This window comes from Coprinopsis cinerea, assembly GCF_000182895.1.
Source record: "Coprinopsis cinerea okayama7#130 chromosome 5 map unlocalized cont3.5, whole genome shotgun sequence".
Lineage (NCBI taxonomy): Eukaryota > Fungi > Basidiomycota > Agaricomycetes > Agaricales > Psathyrellaceae > Coprinopsis > Coprinopsis cinerea.
The window spans coordinates 2,669,009-2,684,924 of NW_003307540.1; the positions used below are offsets into that span (position 1 = coordinate 2,669,009).

The 15,916-nt window shown below is 51.3% G+C and overlaps 5 protein-coding genes across 5 annotated transcripts; 2 read left to right on the plus strand and 3 right to left on the minus strand.

Moving 5' to 3' along the window:
* Nucleotides 1-163: 163 nt before the first annotated feature.
* Nucleotides 164-640, minus strand: CC1G_08157 (hypothetical protein; the record flags this gene model as incomplete). Its single annotated transcript, XM_001837551.1, has 1 exon — nt 164-640. The coding sequence occupies one exon, from the start codon at nt 638-640 to the stop codon at nt 164-166; it is 477 nt and encodes a 158-aa protein (XP_001837603.1).
* A 930-nt stretch (nt 641-1,570) lies between these two features.
* CC1G_08158 (hypothetical protein) lies at nt 1,571-3,329 on the minus strand (the record flags this gene model as incomplete). The annotated part of the gene is made up of 1 exon (XM_001837552.2): nt 1,571-3,329. The coding sequence occupies exon 1, from the start codon at nt 3,263-3,265 to the stop codon at nt 1,571-1,573; it is 1,695 nt and encodes a 564-aa protein (XP_001837604.2). The 5' UTR covers nt 3,266-3,329.
* A 190-nt stretch (nt 3,330-3,519) lies between these two features.
* On the plus strand, nt 3,520-5,441 carry CC1G_08159 (Rnp24p; the record flags this gene model as incomplete). The annotated part of the gene is made up of 4 exons (XM_001837553.1): nt 3,520-4,028; nt 4,117-4,214; nt 4,280-4,661; nt 4,853-5,441. 4 exons carry the CDS (start codon nt 3,520-3,522, stop codon nt 5,439-5,441), a joined length of 1,578 nt encoding a protein of 525 aa, XP_001837605.1.
* A 2,883-nt stretch (nt 5,442-8,324) lies between these two features.
* Nucleotides 8,325-10,750, plus strand: CC1G_08160 (nuclear protein; the record flags this gene model as incomplete). Its single annotated transcript, XM_001837554.2, has 4 exons — nt 8,325-8,678; nt 8,757-9,323; nt 9,367-10,080; nt 10,142-10,750. The coding sequence occupies 4 exons, from the start codon at nt 8,325-8,327 to the stop codon at nt 10,490-10,492; spliced, it is 1,986 nt and encodes a 661-aa protein (XP_001837606.2). The 3' UTR covers nt 10,493-10,750.
* Nucleotides 10,751-12,945: 2,195 nt separating this feature from the next.
* On the minus strand, nt 12,946-14,884 carry CC1G_08161 (hypothetical protein; the record flags this gene model as incomplete). Its single annotated transcript, XM_001837555.2, has 8 exons — nt 12,946-13,175; nt 13,240-13,641; nt 13,698-13,746; nt 13,813-14,106; nt 14,166-14,254; nt 14,314-14,404; nt 14,464-14,562; nt 14,618-14,884. The coding sequence occupies 8 exons, from the start codon at nt 14,882-14,884 to the stop codon at nt 12,946-12,948; spliced, it is 1,521 nt and encodes a 506-aa protein (XP_001837607.2).
* Nucleotides 14,885-15,916: the final 1,032 nt, after the last annotated feature.

Sequence of the window (15,916 nt, forward strand, 5' to 3'; positions counted from 1 at the left end):
TGTGCAGGCACAATGAATGCAGTCGCGGAGTTCCCTCCGCAAGGAAGCTGTCCGGGATGGCGAACAGCCCCTGGTAAATGCTTTCTGGGTGATTATCCTCACTGGCGATGGTAAGTTCGCGGAGGTATGGAGCCGAAGGACCTATGACCTGCATAAACTGGCCCTAATACTCGGGCCTGTTGCGAAGTTTGAGGAAAACGAGACGCTCCGCCTGGCAGACAGCAAATGCCAGCAGTTGTTCGGCGGCGCGAGTAAGAATTTTCGGTTGAAGCGACTCGATGGAAAGAAGAGTTCCTTTGGACCTTTTGAGTTTGGCCCGGGTCAAGGCCAGAGGATCTCGACATGGAGCGATGTCTGACCAAAGCGGGGGATGGTTGATGCAGGCGTTTCGCCACCGGAGGCAGACGCTGGTAATCAAAGTCCATGCGGATGGGTGCTGTGGTTGATCTGCGAGGATACTGCCTTTATACTCGACGAAGATGTTGCAGAGGACCTCGTTTGGTAGTTGGTTGATGGCCGTCATATCGTTTTTCATGGTCTGGATGTCCATGATCTCAGCAAGGAGCTGAGCGATGGCCTCGCTCAGGTACTCTGGCTTGAATATGACTTCGTCATTTCTCAAGTCGGCGTTCGATATCATGGTTTGTAAAAGCAACCGGCCACTTGGGCTGAAAACGTACGCGTCAGGCGGAGCCTCGTGGAACCATCGCAGTGTCACCGACCTTGAAAGGAAAATGGGGGGGCTTGATAACTCTCCCTAGAAGTGTTGAAAATGTTCTGAGCAGCAATTAACGACGAGAACGCTTTTTTCCGAGTCGAAAAGCCGACAGCAGAGCGCAGGAAGAACTTGGCCGTTTCGTGCCAGCAGACCTCCGACTCGGAAATGACGGTATTTGAAGGAGAGTTGACACTCCGACCGTCTCCGCTCAAACACCAGTTACCACTAGGTGGTGCGGCGGGCCGGCACCTATGTCCTTGCCCCAAGCCCTCCCAAGCCCTTGTTCTGGTCTCTGTTCAATAGAAAAAGACAAGAAAAAGAGCGCCTTTTCATCCATGTTCCATATCATATACATCCGATGTACATAAGTTAATACAAGAATCTAAAGTCCTGTCGATAGAGAGGAGAAGAGAAGTGAGTTTCCTAGCCATTGTAAGGGCGGGATACAAGTATGGAGACGGTGTTGGGACCATTAACCATGACGGTGAAGCAACGGCGGGTTCCCCGGGGGCGTCGACCATGGAAGCAAGAAGAAAAACATGGGTATGAATTAGAGCGGAGCGAAGAAGCGGAGATGTAGGAAAACGCTGTATTACTTGAAAAGGAAGGTAAGCGGATGGGATAAAGCCTTGCTTGGGGCAAGGAACCTGCCAGTTGCACCCACATCCGAATAGCTTTTTCATATACCTTTCCCTTTCCCAGTCGCGAAATAGTACTCGAACGCGTCCGACGCATATGTGTTATAATAAGCTGATGACAAATCGTGAAATTGCATTATGTACATCGACATGGTCCAAACCTACCTCCATTCCCCGGGACACCTCGCCGAATCCATTCCGACATAGTAAAAGTTTATTCAGGTTGAATGTAACTGGCCCCAAGACCTGTCTGTCCTTCCGTCGCCCCCTGAGGCCACTCGATAATCCGAATACCCGGTACGCGTCTCCTGAGATCTTTGATCTGGGTCACGGTCAACCTCCAACCCGTCGGATCCAAGGTCAAGGTTGGCGTTTTCGCATTATGTGTAGCCCGTGCGGCTAGGCATGAAGCCATCTGATGGAAGGGCATAGACTGGTCGCGCCTCCTTCTGGCGCCTCTCGGCCTCTGACCGAAGTTGTTGCACCCCAAGTGGATGTCCGTCAAAAGAGGAGCGTAGGTGACGACCCTGTCTTCGGACCGCGAACGCGAACGTCGGATGCTGAAGGCGGGGTCAAGCTTCAGTGCAGAGGCAAAGTGCTCCGAGGCGTATTCGCTGAGGTATACTTCTTCTAGGCAAGGTAAATGCGCTATCAGAAGCGATAGTTCCTCATGGGTTGGAAGCGTATGGAGCAAGGCGAACGACCGGATATTGGTTAGAGGAAGATTGAAAAGGTGATGGTAGCTTCCAATGGGAACCTTGCCTAATTGAAGTACAGCAGCTGCAGCAGGCTGGGACTCGAGGGCTACGAACATGGATTCAGAGAATTGGATACGTTCGTTCCATAACCACAATCCGATGCGACTATCGAACAAGTCGAGTCGAAGGCTCTGGTAATAGGGAGGATCGCTCCTGAAATTGTGGGGGTTTGTCCAGAGGGAGGAAATGGCGGAGGAAAACTCGGCGTAGTGATCGTCGAACGAATCTCCAACACAGTGAATGTTGAGTTCTGTCGACGCTGGAATGGCGAGCGCCATGAGGATTGCGTTGATCATACGAGGTTCACCCCTCAATCGCATATACTTCAGACCCGGAAGCTCCATTTTGGTGTATGGGCTTGGCGGTACAATCGTGCCTTGACTGTTAAGTTCCAACGCTAGTTTCTCTAGCTGCGGCATGTTCCGTAAGGCGTCCAGGACCGTTTGGAGGAGTAATTGGGACTGAAAGCAGGTGAGCTCAAAGGTTTTTAATCTTCCGATGAGCGATCGGTTCCAATTGGCAGAGAAGCCGCGCATTTGAAGCTTTTTGAGTCGCGGGGCGCCTTCCTTAAAGAGTTGCTCCAAGTGCCGCGGGGATGAAGGTCTCGTCGAAATCAGCGCGAGTTTCTCCAGAAACGGGGCAGACGACGGCAGCCGCATGATCCACTTCTCCACGACCTCAGGGGTCGAGGTTATCCCGAACTTCTTCAACCTATCTTTGTTTCCCACAACTTGCTCTAGTCGCTGTTCTGCACTTTCCGGTAGCATGTTGCAGCTAGTACTGAGGTAGATCGAGAGTGGCGAGGTTTGGGATCGTTCCAGGGCTGGCTCGAGCCATGAGAGTGGCCGGTTTGTAATGTTCGTCCACAGCATCGGTGCAGACAGGGCTATATCTCTCCATCGACGACAAACGTGTGCGATCGGGGGGACCCATTGGAAAGGCCTCAGCTGCAGTCGGTAAGCGTACTGGACTTCCATGAATATCTCCAACAAAATTTCGTCGGGTAGTTGGCATATGGGTAGTAGTGCGTTGACCCTGTACCTCAGGGCCAATATCTTCTCCATCATCGTCGAATTCATAACCGACCATTGCTGCTCGAGTTGAGCTATAGCATGGGCGATCTGGCGTTCCTCCGGTGACTGAGACTCCATGCTAGCTGTGACCTGTACCATGAATGAGCACATAGAATCCAATTAATTGTGTTTCCATAATACCTGTTTTCAAAGAGATTCTGGTCGAAGTGGCAAATGAAAGGGCAATGGAAGGGAACACTTGGGCCTTGGCAAGCGCCCAGTCAGCTCGAGCTGTGGCTGTGCTATATTGGTACATACCAGCGGCCCGTGTTCCGTTAGCCAGTTCTTGGCAAAAGTTTTGAGGGTTGCCTCGTTGTTGCCCCGTATCCGCGATGTCGTCGTCCTCTGAAGCCTCTTCCTCCTCTGTTCGCGACAGTTCTTCTCCGGAACCAACAACAAAAAAGGATCTCAAACGAAAAAGATCTAAAGATGTCTCCAAAAAGCCCAAACCTGCAGACTCGGACTCGGATTCTAGTAGCGACTCGAGCAGCGCCTCGGATTCTGACGACTCTGAGCGCGAAAACGACATGGACGTAGATGGAGACCAGCAGCCAGTTCTATCTCATGCTGAGCGGCGGCGACAAAAGAAACGAGAGAAGAAGGCTCTAGACGACTCGGCTGTGCCCAAAAAGAAGCTCAAGGGGAAGGACGGCGTTGCCATTCCCTCGAAAGAATCCACCGCTCTTCCGAAACGACAAAACTCTGTATGGGTTGGGAACCTCTCATTCAAAACGACACAGGATAATCTACGATCGTTCTTCAAAGATGTTGGTGAAATCACCAGGATACACATGCCCATGAAGGCCTCTTCTAGACCCAATCTACCTCAGGAAAACCGAGGGTCGGTCTCTTTCTATTCTCCCCTGGTTGTAGCCTCGTTACCCACACGAATATACTTTTTGTTTCATCCTTTTGGGCTCTATCCTTAGATTCGCCTACGTCGACTTTGCAACTCCCGAAGCTAAAACTGCAGCTATTGCGCTGTCCGAGCAACCGCTCATCGGAAGGAAACTGTTGATTAAAGATGGTCAGTCCAATCAGGTCTAAGCGCTTGTTCGGCCAAGTACTGATTCCATGCTCTCCTCTGAATAGGTGACGACTTTGCAGGACGGCCCATCGCCCCAGGTGTCGATGTGAAAACGAACGATCCCACTCTCGCTCAGAAGACCCACTCCAAAACCGCCCAAAAGATCCTCCGCAACCAAAAGCAGCCCCCAGCACCGACATTGTTCCTTGGAAATCTCCCATTCGAGACGACGGAGGATGACATCCGGGAGATGTTCGAGGCTCACCGCTATCCCAAGAAGCAATCCAAGAAGCCGAAGAAGGGAGGAAAAGGAGATGAAGACGGGGATGAAGAAGCGAAAGAAGGGGGAGGGGATGACGCAGCACAGTCGAATAAAGATTCGCAGAAGGGCGAATACATCCTTAAAGTTCGAATGGGGACTTTTGAGGATACAGGTGCTTGTAAAGGGTAAGTCGAAGCGCCTTAATACCACTTACCCATCCTTCTTTCCTACTTTTACTTGTCGCCTTTCTTGCATTACACCCGCTATCCTTCAATTGGCCAACCTGGGCCAGCCCCCATGCGTCTACTTACTCATGTCTTCTTTTCCCCTTCTCCAACACACGCACAAACTCACTAATCCCCATCCGTCCTGGCAGATTCGCCTTTGTCGATTTCTCAAGCATCGATAACGCAACTTCGGCGCTCATTAACCCCAAGAACCATCATTTCAATGGTCGAGACTTGAAAGTCGAGTATGCAGGTGCTGATGCCGTTCGGCGCGGGGCAGCTAAACATCTGCTACCCGGCATTGCCGCTGCATCTAAAGACAAAGGTACGCGTATGTCGAACGGCAAGAAGGGCGAGGCTGGTGGTAATGCTAAAAGGGGTGGTCCCAAATCGAGCTCGCGATCAAATGGGGTGGAGGGCGATGGAGGATGGGGAGAAGGAGGGGGAGAGCAGGGAGGCCGAGACTCGAATGACAAGTCGAGATCGAGGTCGAGGAACGGTGGTGCGGCGTCGTTTGACAGCGGAGCGGGTGACGAACGTGAGGGTGGTGAACGTGGTGGCGATGGTGGGCGTGAACGTGGAAGTGGGGGTGGGAGGAAGTTTGGTGGCGATAGGAAACAGGGACAGCGGGAGTTCAAAGGCTCGAAGGCGAGACCTAAACCAGGCGCTGCTCTTGCCCAGGCGAAGAGGGAGACAGCGGCCATCATTCCCAGTCAAGGGAAGAAAATCACCTTTTAGGCCGTTGGCCTGGTATTCGGAGTGTTTATTTTTGGTGTGGTATCTTCGTGGTCTTTCCTTGCCTGCTACTGTTTGGAACACTGGAATCTATGTCATTCTTTCTTGTTCTATGCCTTTGCCGCCTTCTTTCTCTTTGCGGTCGATCTCACATCCGATAATATCTCCAGCGCTGACCTAGAGGGAAACGTAAGGGGAAGATGGAAGGACCAGGAGGAGCATGGACCTCTATACACGTTAAAGTCCAGAGAGCCGGTATCTAATTCTGAAAGTCCAGAAACTCGATGCAAGCCCGCGTACACCAGTCCATCTCCGGGGCGAGGCTCTGGTAGTCTCAAGTGCAATTGAACAGCATGCTAGTCTAGCTCAGGGTATAGGCTTTAACTGCAACACCGACTCCCAAATCATGATACACCTTTACCTTTCCCATTAATCACGGCAAGTATTAGTCTAATCAATCTCTCTCTCGTTCCGATAGGAGAATATTTATAGCTAAGGATTAAAAGTGCGTTTGGGGACGGTAGCTAGAGTTTGTTAACTGACTACCCTTTCGCTCACTGGGCGGTAAGGATAGATCTACGGCGAGTCGGAGGCGGCGATAAGTTCTATCTTATCGGTGATCTAAGCTTTGGAATCACAAGAGAATTCGATTAATTGGAAAGTCTGTCGCCCGTATGGAACGTATTCACCATGGTTGGGACGAAGGGCTGGGCTTTTGCCTCGCGGATTGACCGTCACATAGAAGTCAGGGATAGAAAGTACGTGCTCCACAAGAGACCATGACAGCTGTCCGGGCAAACCAAAAGCCTAGTCTCCAAGCTTCGAGCTTCAAAGCTTCAAGTTCGAGCCGAGGTCAGGGACGTTCACTCGAAGCGCTTTTTAGGGTCGAAAGCTCAAAGTCGATGGTGCTTGAGTTTGTGCTGATGAGCAAGCATTGACAGACTCAGGCCAATCTCTCCGCCATCTAGGCGCCAGCCTTTTCCCATTTTGGATGGACGCAAATCTGCAAGTACGATGTGCAGCCGATGCAGCCACGCACCCATGCGAGCCCATGTACCGAGATGTACCGTCGTCAAGGTGTGGTTTGACAGAAAGTTCGGAGGACCGGGTCAAAAGTCATCGAGTATAGGTCATGCGGTGGAGCAATGGGCGGCATGACGTCGGCGAGACGGTACGAGTCCTGACTTTGGACGATACCAACGCGACACAAGGGAAGAAATCGATGGTCTCGATGCCGAGACTATGTCTGGGCCATGGTCGTGTGTTGGCGGTGGATGGGTTTAAAGGGGGAAGGCATTTTGAAAGACTTTGGAAGCAAAAATGCATGGAACGGAGACTCTTGGAAGGCCGGTGTTTTGAATTTGTGAAAGGACGGAAAAGGAAGACGGAAAGCAAAAACGAGAATGGGAAAGGAAAACGAAGAGGAAAGTTGAGATAACCTGATAGGAGACATCGAAGAGATAGAGGACGAATTGAGCGTAGTGCGTTGATGTGAATATGCTCGAGAACGACAGAGAACACCGTCCAGACCTATCCTAGATAGCCTTCAGACCGTCAAGTACCTAAAATATGAATTGAGATTTGATGTTGAAGCCCCGGCTGCGTGGAGTGCGGTCGCTGAGGGAGACCACGCGAGGATGGGGTTGGAGCGCGGAAAGCGGATAGACGAGCAAGACCACGGCAGGCTACATTTTATACACATAGATCTGAGAGCCAAGAGACAGACAGGTCCACCGGGAGTACTGCATGGGACATACATATGTTGTCGTAATTCGGGGAATTGGGAAGGGGCCAGAAGGAGATGGAGGGCGTCTGAAGATGGGCGAGAACGGTCCAAAGGGCTTGCTTTGACTTACGGAGTTCTTAATCATACATAGACATGGATTTGTAGTTTGGTCAACGGAGAGTTGGAACTCCGGTCAGGTCATGGGTGTCGCTGCGCAGTGCAACGCGAAGGCGAAGCGACAGGTTGTTCAACAGAGCCTGAGATTGGACTGGTATACGTGGAGCGACGATGAGAGTTTTGGCGAGCGGCTGGAGGGCCTGGATCCAGCCAATAGAGACGGAGCAACAGGGGTGGGAGGATCTACCCAATAGCTATTGGCAACGAAAAGACATGGAGCCAATGGCAGAGGAGATGGAGATCAAATTTACTTGGGACCAGGTTCTTGACAGTCCGAGAGACCAATAGCATTGGGTCGGTCGACAGTGGATCTGGCAAGGCCGTATGTAAGTAGTGGTTCGGTGAGGGTAGGTCCCATCCCCATCCCTATCTGTCGCCGGTAACAATGGTCGACGAAATCACAGCATTTATTGGATCTAGGCGGGGTCGAATACCAATTAGTTTGTGGTGGGCGTTGAGGTCCGGCGGTATCTGTAATCGGTTCGGTGGGCATTATAGCGAGGCTTATGGAGAATCTGGTACATGCGGGAGCACTGGGTCCATGTACCTTGGCACCATTTCTTCCTGTCCTGTTCCTCTCTGAATACTGCTCGCAAGATCACTACTAGTTCAGACAACCAGTGTTGTATATAGCGAACAACAAACGAGAAAACGGGCGGAAAAAGATGATTGGCTGGACCGCAGTAGGGCAGCGAATAAGAGCGGGGATCTCAGAAGAATGGACCATCTGACCCAAAAAAGAAAAGTTGAGATTGTGTTTCTGAGATTTCTTATGATGCAAGCTTGTCCAGACCCAACCGAGCCCAAATCCGTACAGTCTCGATCAAAATTTTCCCAACACTTGTATCCGCGATTTATACTTCCTCCCTGTCCATTTCTCCACTCTTTTCTTGCTCCGTTTTCCTGCTCACACTCAACGCTGGCGACGACGACAACGACGACGACAACGACATAACGACCGTCAGCGCAAAAATTCAAAGGATATGGCCCGCACAAGAGATCGCTCGCCTTCGGCTGCTGCAGACACCGCCGATGCTGCCGCACATCTCGTCAAGCGCCTCAAGACATCGCATGTAGCCCCTCAGACAAACGGCTTCCACCCTCCATCGACGACGACAAAGCAGTCCGAAGCTGCTCGCAATGATCCCACATCCAGATTCGCAAACAACCTGTTTGATCACAACCATATCGCCCGACTGCACGACGCCTACGATGCCTCTGAGCCCTTCAAATACGCGGTCGTCGACAAATTGTTCCAGGACGACCTGTTGAAGAAGGTCAAAGACGAGTGTCTCGGACAACTGAGCTTTACGGAGAAAGAGACTGATATCTACAAGGTACGGTGTCGGTCAAGCTCAGATCTCCTCGTTCGGCGTCGTCTAAAATGAATGGGATCGTTCATATTAACCCCTCAGGTCAATCAAACCGGTGACCTTGCTTCACTAAACTTCCTGGCTCCCGAGCAGCTCGCTCGATTGCCAAATCTCCTCGCCCTGCGCGACGCCCTCTACTCCCCCAAGTTCCGACAGTTTCTTCGCTCGGTGACCGGATGCGGTCCCCTGTCGGGCAAAAAGCAGGACATGTCCGTCAACAGCTACACCCGTGGCTGCCATCTCCTCAACCACGACGACGTTATCGGCACTCGCCGTGTCTCCTACATCCTTTACCTCCCCCTACCACATTACCAGCTCTGGCAAAAAGACTGGGGAGGAGCCCTTGAACTTTACCCCGTCAAGCCCGGTCCCGATGGCCAGCTTGAGCCCGAGTGCATACCCTCAAAAAGCATCCCGCCCAGTTGGAATCAGTTCATCTTCTTCGAAGTTCAGCCAGGCCAGAGCTTCCATTCCGTGGAGGAGGTGGTCGTTGGAGGCGATGGTCGTGAGCGTCTGAGCATTAGTGGCTGGTTCCATGCCGCTCAGGAGGGTGAAGAGGGCTACGTCCCAGAGGCACCTTCCGAAATGAAAAGCTCTCGAGAGCAACTTGTGCGTTTTCTCATTTTGTGTCGACTTTACATCGCTCACCAAGCTCAAGGCATCACATTCGACGGTGTTTACAAGCTACCCCAGCACCAGCCTGGACGCCGTGTCGGAAACGCTCACAGAAGAGCACACTTCCTTCCTCTCCGAATTCCTCAACCCCGTCTACCTCCAACACCGCACCATGAAGGCCCTCGCCGCACGCTTCGTCGAGGAATCCTCACTCGAACTCCACTCATTCCTCTCCAACGACATCGCCGAGAATCTCGAAACTCGCCTCCGTGATCTTGACCTACGCGACGGCCTTGGCGAGGACCGTGCTGGCAAAATCCCACCTCACAACTCTGGCATCGAAGGTCAATGGGAGCTTCGAGGCCCTCCCCACAAATGGCGTTATTGCACCCTGAAAGCTCGCGAAGAGGGTGCCCCGATCCAAGCTGTCACGCCGCGCGCCGCCAACCCCTCGGCCGACGCCATTATGAGGAGCTTGCAGGACGAGCTTTTCACTAGCCCCGCCTTCCGAGCTTGGCTCAGTGCAGTGACGAGGCTGATTCCCATGCGGCATTCGGTCCAAGCCAGGCGGTTTAGGCCAGGGCTGGATTACACATTGGCGACGAGTGAGGACAACGAGGCGCGCTTGGATGTGGTGCTAGGGTTGACGCCTAGAGTCCGGGATCCTGACTCGGACGAGGAGAGCACGGGTTACTACCGCCAACAGCCCTCCAGCAGAGGTTGGCAATCAGCCGAGTGGGGCGGCTGGGAGGTATGCGCTTTGGCCATCCATCGTCTTTTCTGTTTCTGATAACTGACGCTACGTTTTCCAGTGCTACATGGCTCCCCACAACGAAGAAGACGACCCAGCAGTCTACCGATCGAGCGTGCACAAAAAGTCCAAGTCGCAAACGCCGGCCAATGGCGATGCGGAACAAACGAACGGTGTCGACCACGACGGATCTGACGATGACGAGGAGATGGGCTCCGAAATGGAAGAGGAAGAAGACAGCACGCTTCTCACTGTCCAGCCTGGCTTCAACCGACTACTACTTGTTCTCCGGGATGAACGCGTGATGCGATTTGTCAAGTACGTTTCCGCTGCTGCAGAAGGATCGCGTTGGGATGTATGCGGTGAATACGAGGTCGGAATGATCCAAGAAGACGACGAAGACTCTTCATAACGATCGCTCACTCTACGTGATCACGCTTCTCATCTCTCTCTGGTTTTACTCTCCGGCGTACTTCCCCGCCAACCCCTTCGACCGTCTAAATGTACTCAAAAAGGTGGCAGGCAACCCACTCTCCGCCACCCAAACATCGACAACTTTCGACACTTTTTGACTCCGCCTCCTTGATTTTTCCGACTTCTTGACGACCTCTCCTACTCCATTACGACTTCCACTCCTTCCTACCAATCCTAATCGTAAACGTTCCCCGTCCACCCGCTCGGCCGCTCGGTTCTAACGTGGTATCTTTTCTCTGTGACGTCCGCGCGAATCGATCCCGGTACACTGCTGTTCTCGCCGTTTTAACTTTTTGGGTTTAATTCTTTGTTCGCATAATATCTTTATTTCCTTCTGTTTTCTTCTATGACCTTCTTTTGTGATGAGGGTGATACACAATTCGACCCCTGGCTTCTAGTGTTTGGGGGGTGCGGTGGAGCTTAGAGCTTACTCTGGCGAGCTCATGGTCTTCTTGACCATCCACATTGTTCCTGCTCCCATGACCGTATTCATTCCACTTCTTCACCCTTCTATGTCTACCACGTTTTACCCTCTGCACCTCACGCAACACCGACTCGTCTCGCCCATCCATGTTTGATTTTCGCCAATTGACGATGACTGATCCGCATCCCTCATCATCGCTTTGTAGAGTAGTGTTCCAAAAGTTCATTTCTTCTTCAGCATTGTTGCATTGTTTTCTTTTTGTATTGTAGTGGTTCTTGAGCAATTTTTTAACAATTCACGAAACGTTTAAAAGTTGAAATCTTGGACGGTGGATAGGGGTCTTGTGAGACACCGACCTTTCGAACAGTAGTCGAGCAGCAAGGTTTGTCCTTTTTCGTGGAGAAGAGCGGTGCGTCATAGATGAACTAATCTTGTTCTTTTCATCTCGCACCCTGAACTTTGACGACTGTTCTAGTAGGTTTGGGGTTCTGGTGGAAGAACGCCATGCTCCTGTTTGGTTTCTGTTGTGGAGAAGACAAGAGAAGTCGTACTATAGTGAGTATTTTTGGGTATCGATATGAACTAGGCGCGGACGTTACAACGTTAACAAGCTATTTCGGGGACTGTTCTAGTGGATGAACGTCATACCCTCTTTCCGTTGTGGAGAAGATAACAGACGCGAGAAATAGTAGCGTAAGTATTCCTAGATATGAATTGCGGTGTGGGCCCCTACTAATTATTGCAGCCAATCGTCACCACAAGCTTTTTGTAGCCAACCTAACTCCACCAATGGTAGGGATAGCCAACTTTACGAACCTTCAGCTCCAGTTTGTTGAGCCAACGTGGCTCGCACGCGCTTCTGTGGCCTTCTATGAAGAACGAGCGACGATCCACTGACCTCATGGAAATGAGAAGACATGTCGCATTCCGAAGAAGACTTGCGGAAGGGTTGAGATTTTGAGGGGCTCTGTCCAATTGGTGTGCGGAGTACCCTATAGGAGAGCTTGCTCGTAGTTTGCGGTGGGTACAAGAATAAACAATCGTGTTGTTTACTACCTCGGTACGTACAATCTACCCTCGTCGAGCAGGTCTCCAACAACAGCCGACAACGGAACTGGAAGGAGGGGCTTGAAGAAGCGCGAAGTCGTCATTATGAAGAACGTGTAGGTGAGCTTCGAGAACTTTGCGCTATGGCTAAACCCAGGGAGAATCCAATGATCCAATGGGACTCTTTGATATGAAAGTACCCAGGGTCTAGAGGCTGTCAGAAGAAGTTGTTCTGGGGATGGGGATTGGTGGTGGACCAAGTGTTGAACCCGACTCCGTGGACTGCTATATCCGCCGGCGGCAATACTCCTCTCACCGCCTGTCAGCGAGCTGGGACCCACAAACAAGGACGATCTTTGTGCTTTTTCCGAGGTTCAATGCGGGAGGATCTCTTGATGCTGGACGTTAGGTGGGAACAAACGAGAAAGGGGGCTGGGTAGAAGCGAGCGGCGCGCCCCCGATTTGGAAGCGGTATTTCCATCTCGGGGAGGTCGCAGACGCGAGACCCCTCAGGCGAAGCGCGCACCAGGCCTGGACAAACGTCGACCATGAAAATAGTAGGTCAGTCCACTGTTCTATCCACTATCAAAGAGGCATGTAGTCTGGGCCCAGGGTACACTTCAGGTTCTGAGCATTCGGACTACATTAAATGAGGGAATAAAAGAAAAGGAGTTCATTGGGGCGGCTATCGTTACAGCACTGCGTGCGGAAACATGGATAGTTGCCGTGGTCCTAGCGAGACTTTGGGGTAAGCTGTACATCAATACATTACAAGCTAATTAATACTGGTACAACAGAGTCCTATGGGTACAACATATCACATTCATCTCCTAAAAACAATGGGTGAGAACCTGGAAAATAGGACAAGATAGGAAGAAAAAAGAAGCGGAATATAACAATACATTCATTAGTACATGAGCCTAGACCTGGACTGAAGTCCTAGAGTGGGCAAAGAACATGTCTTGTGACTTGTCCTCAGGCCGGCAAGTTAGGCCATCGTTCCAATTAGGCTTAGGAACGGCGCCTCGGAAGACGGGCTCCTTGATGTTAGACCTCTTCACCACGCTATGATCGTAGCTCAGCAGGTACATCGCAACGATGAGCTTGAGTTCAAGCTTGGCTAGTCTGTTTCCTACGCAGACAGTTCGGCCTAGAGCGACCTCGTGATTCAGCAAACGCGTGTCAGTCTTGAAGTGAAGAATGTGAAAGCTTACCGCCGCCAAAGCCGACGAAACTGAGAGGGACGTCCGTCGGTGGTGTGCGACCGGGGTTAAAGGTCCATGGTTCGGGGTAGACGTCAGGGTCGAGGTGGATATCGCTGAAAGGGTACAAGACGTAGGACCCGTGCGGGATGAGTTTGTTGTCGATGAGAACGTCGGGGCCCTCGTTCAGTCGCATTGCGACATGGGGTTGGGCAATACGAGTGACCTCCCGGATGGCAGACTCCAAGATAGGCATGTCGGACTCCCATGCCTCAAGGGGAACGGTAGCCAAGCGGGCAGAGAGCGGGTCCGACGAAGGATTTGAAGAGTGGTTTTGGAGAAGTGCTTCGATTTCTTCGACTACCTTTGTGCGCCACTCAGGGTACCCGCCGAGATAGATCAGAAGCCATGAAGCTGTGATTGAGAGGCTCAGTAGGACGACCTGGAAGGGAGTGTGGGGAGTAACATACCGGTTACTCCGGTAGCTCGAGCGCCAGCGATGATGAAGCCCATGATAAACTGGATGGTACGGGTGTTATTGTCAGAATTTACCAAAGTCAATTCACAGCCAGACAAGCCACTTACCGAAACAATGGTGTACCTGCTGTCGTCGTGATCCAAAAGTAATTGTAAAGTGTCATCCTGTCGGATGCCCGACATTCTACGTTCATTAATCGCGTTCACAATAATGTCGTAAACTTTCTTCGCCGACCACACTTTCTTGATCATGGAAGGCGATGGGAGCCATGGGAAGAGAACTGTCGTTGGGGTAGTAGAGTCGTCTAGATCGTCGTAAATTTTACGGAGTTTCTGGATGAAAGTATAGTCGTCTGCCATTTCCTTGGCTGCCAGCGCCCTAACTGAGGTATGAAACCCGAGCTTAAGTGAACACTTCTAGTCAGTTCGCGCTCCGAATGGATTGGATGAAAAATGCTCACCTCGCAGACTTCGTCAAAAGGGTCTATCCTTTCCCTGGTGGACCAACGCTCCATGTGCTGCCGAACGTCTTCAACCAGTTTAGGAATCACTTTGAAGGCGGAAAGTGAATTGATAATTCTTCATTTAAAAATTATTCCCTCGACTCACTGTTGCTCAAGGATTCGTTTCGCTGGAGCTCCATTAACCGCTTTAGAACGATGGCAAGATCTGCCGGGTTTGCGTCCTTGACTACGGGCAACTTTACGGGATGTACCACAGTGAGCTTAAAGGACAAGGCACAGAACCGATATCACTCACCGAGCCGGAAACGAACTTGAACGCCTCGAGTAGGTTCAGACCTTTGTAGGTATAGATAGCTTCTCGAGCAGCCTCCCCCGAGACGACCGTAACTTTGTTCTGCATGGCTTTAGCATATGTCCAAAAGACTAGAGCTGATCCCGAGACGACGAACCCAGAGCAGATTGAATCGGAAGATATGGTGGCCAGTAACGTTAAAGCCCCAGTCCAGGAAGTCGAAACGCTGATGGAAGAAAGGCATAATGGACAGGAAAGATAGTCCTGGAACGGCCTGGGCGAGTGACCCCAGTTCGTACTTCCTTGAAGAGGAAGAGAAAGTGAAGTATAGCAGCGAGGATATCAGTACCGTCGCTATCGGGACTGCAAGGGACTGGGAGAAGGCTGCATCGCTGTTCGTGAACCGGTCGAGAAAGTGGGTCATCACTCGCGCCGTGCTGGGGTGGCAGAGGAATAACAGACGTTACTGGCTCTCGACAGGGCATGGCAGAGGCCCTTATTTATAGCTTGAATGTGGTAGGAAAGGGCGGGTAACCCCCATGATTATGCTCAAAATCCAAATGGGGAACTAGATCTACATTAGTTAACTTCAGTCTTCCATCACGGACCGACACTGTCGCTGATATGTACCCAACGCAACGCAGCATTTGGCTAACGCATGTATAGCATCACAGGTAGTTCCGTAACACAGGCCAGTAGAGATAGACATGAACAGTTCAATAGAGCGAGATCAGGTCGGTTATGCCCTCGAGAGTGTCCTAGCGCGGAGAAATCCCACCCACATTGCTCGTTGGCGCAGAAACGCGGAATATCAAGATTATGTTTCTGATGGATTTCCGCGACAGGCGCCAGCAAGTTGGGCAACCAAAACGGCGGAGATCGATATAACTGGGCCATGAGGCAAGTGAACATGGAAGTACCATCCTGTTGGATCCAGAACAGTTGGAGAATTATACCTTTTGTTGTTTTTCCTGCGTCTAAGCTAGTCCCTGAAAGGACCTGGATTTGAATTTCAAGAACAGCCTTGGAACCTTACGGCGCTCACATGCCCAGTGGCATGCGATGTACGTACGTATTGCTTTTGTTATCACCGCACCGGCATGCCACGCCTCATTTCCAATCTTCCTGTGTTCTTTTCGACCGGGGAATTGGGAGATTTGACAGAATTGATCCTGGCGATGACGGCATTGGCAGAAGCAGAAGGTCTTGTCACTCTCTTGTCCAAAAGCTGTTAAGTCTGATGCCGTTCCTTTCCAAGGATAAGAACACTTAACCCTTGTGGAAATATTCGACTACGTGTTCCTGAAGCCGCGGACCACACGACATTCGGTTCCTAGGAAGTGTAGAGGAAAATATTTGATGTGGATTGAATAATACTAGGAACACTTTAACAGAACAGCCCACCAAGAAAGTCATTCTGCCACAATGGCATGGAAAAGGGTTCACTATAGTCCGA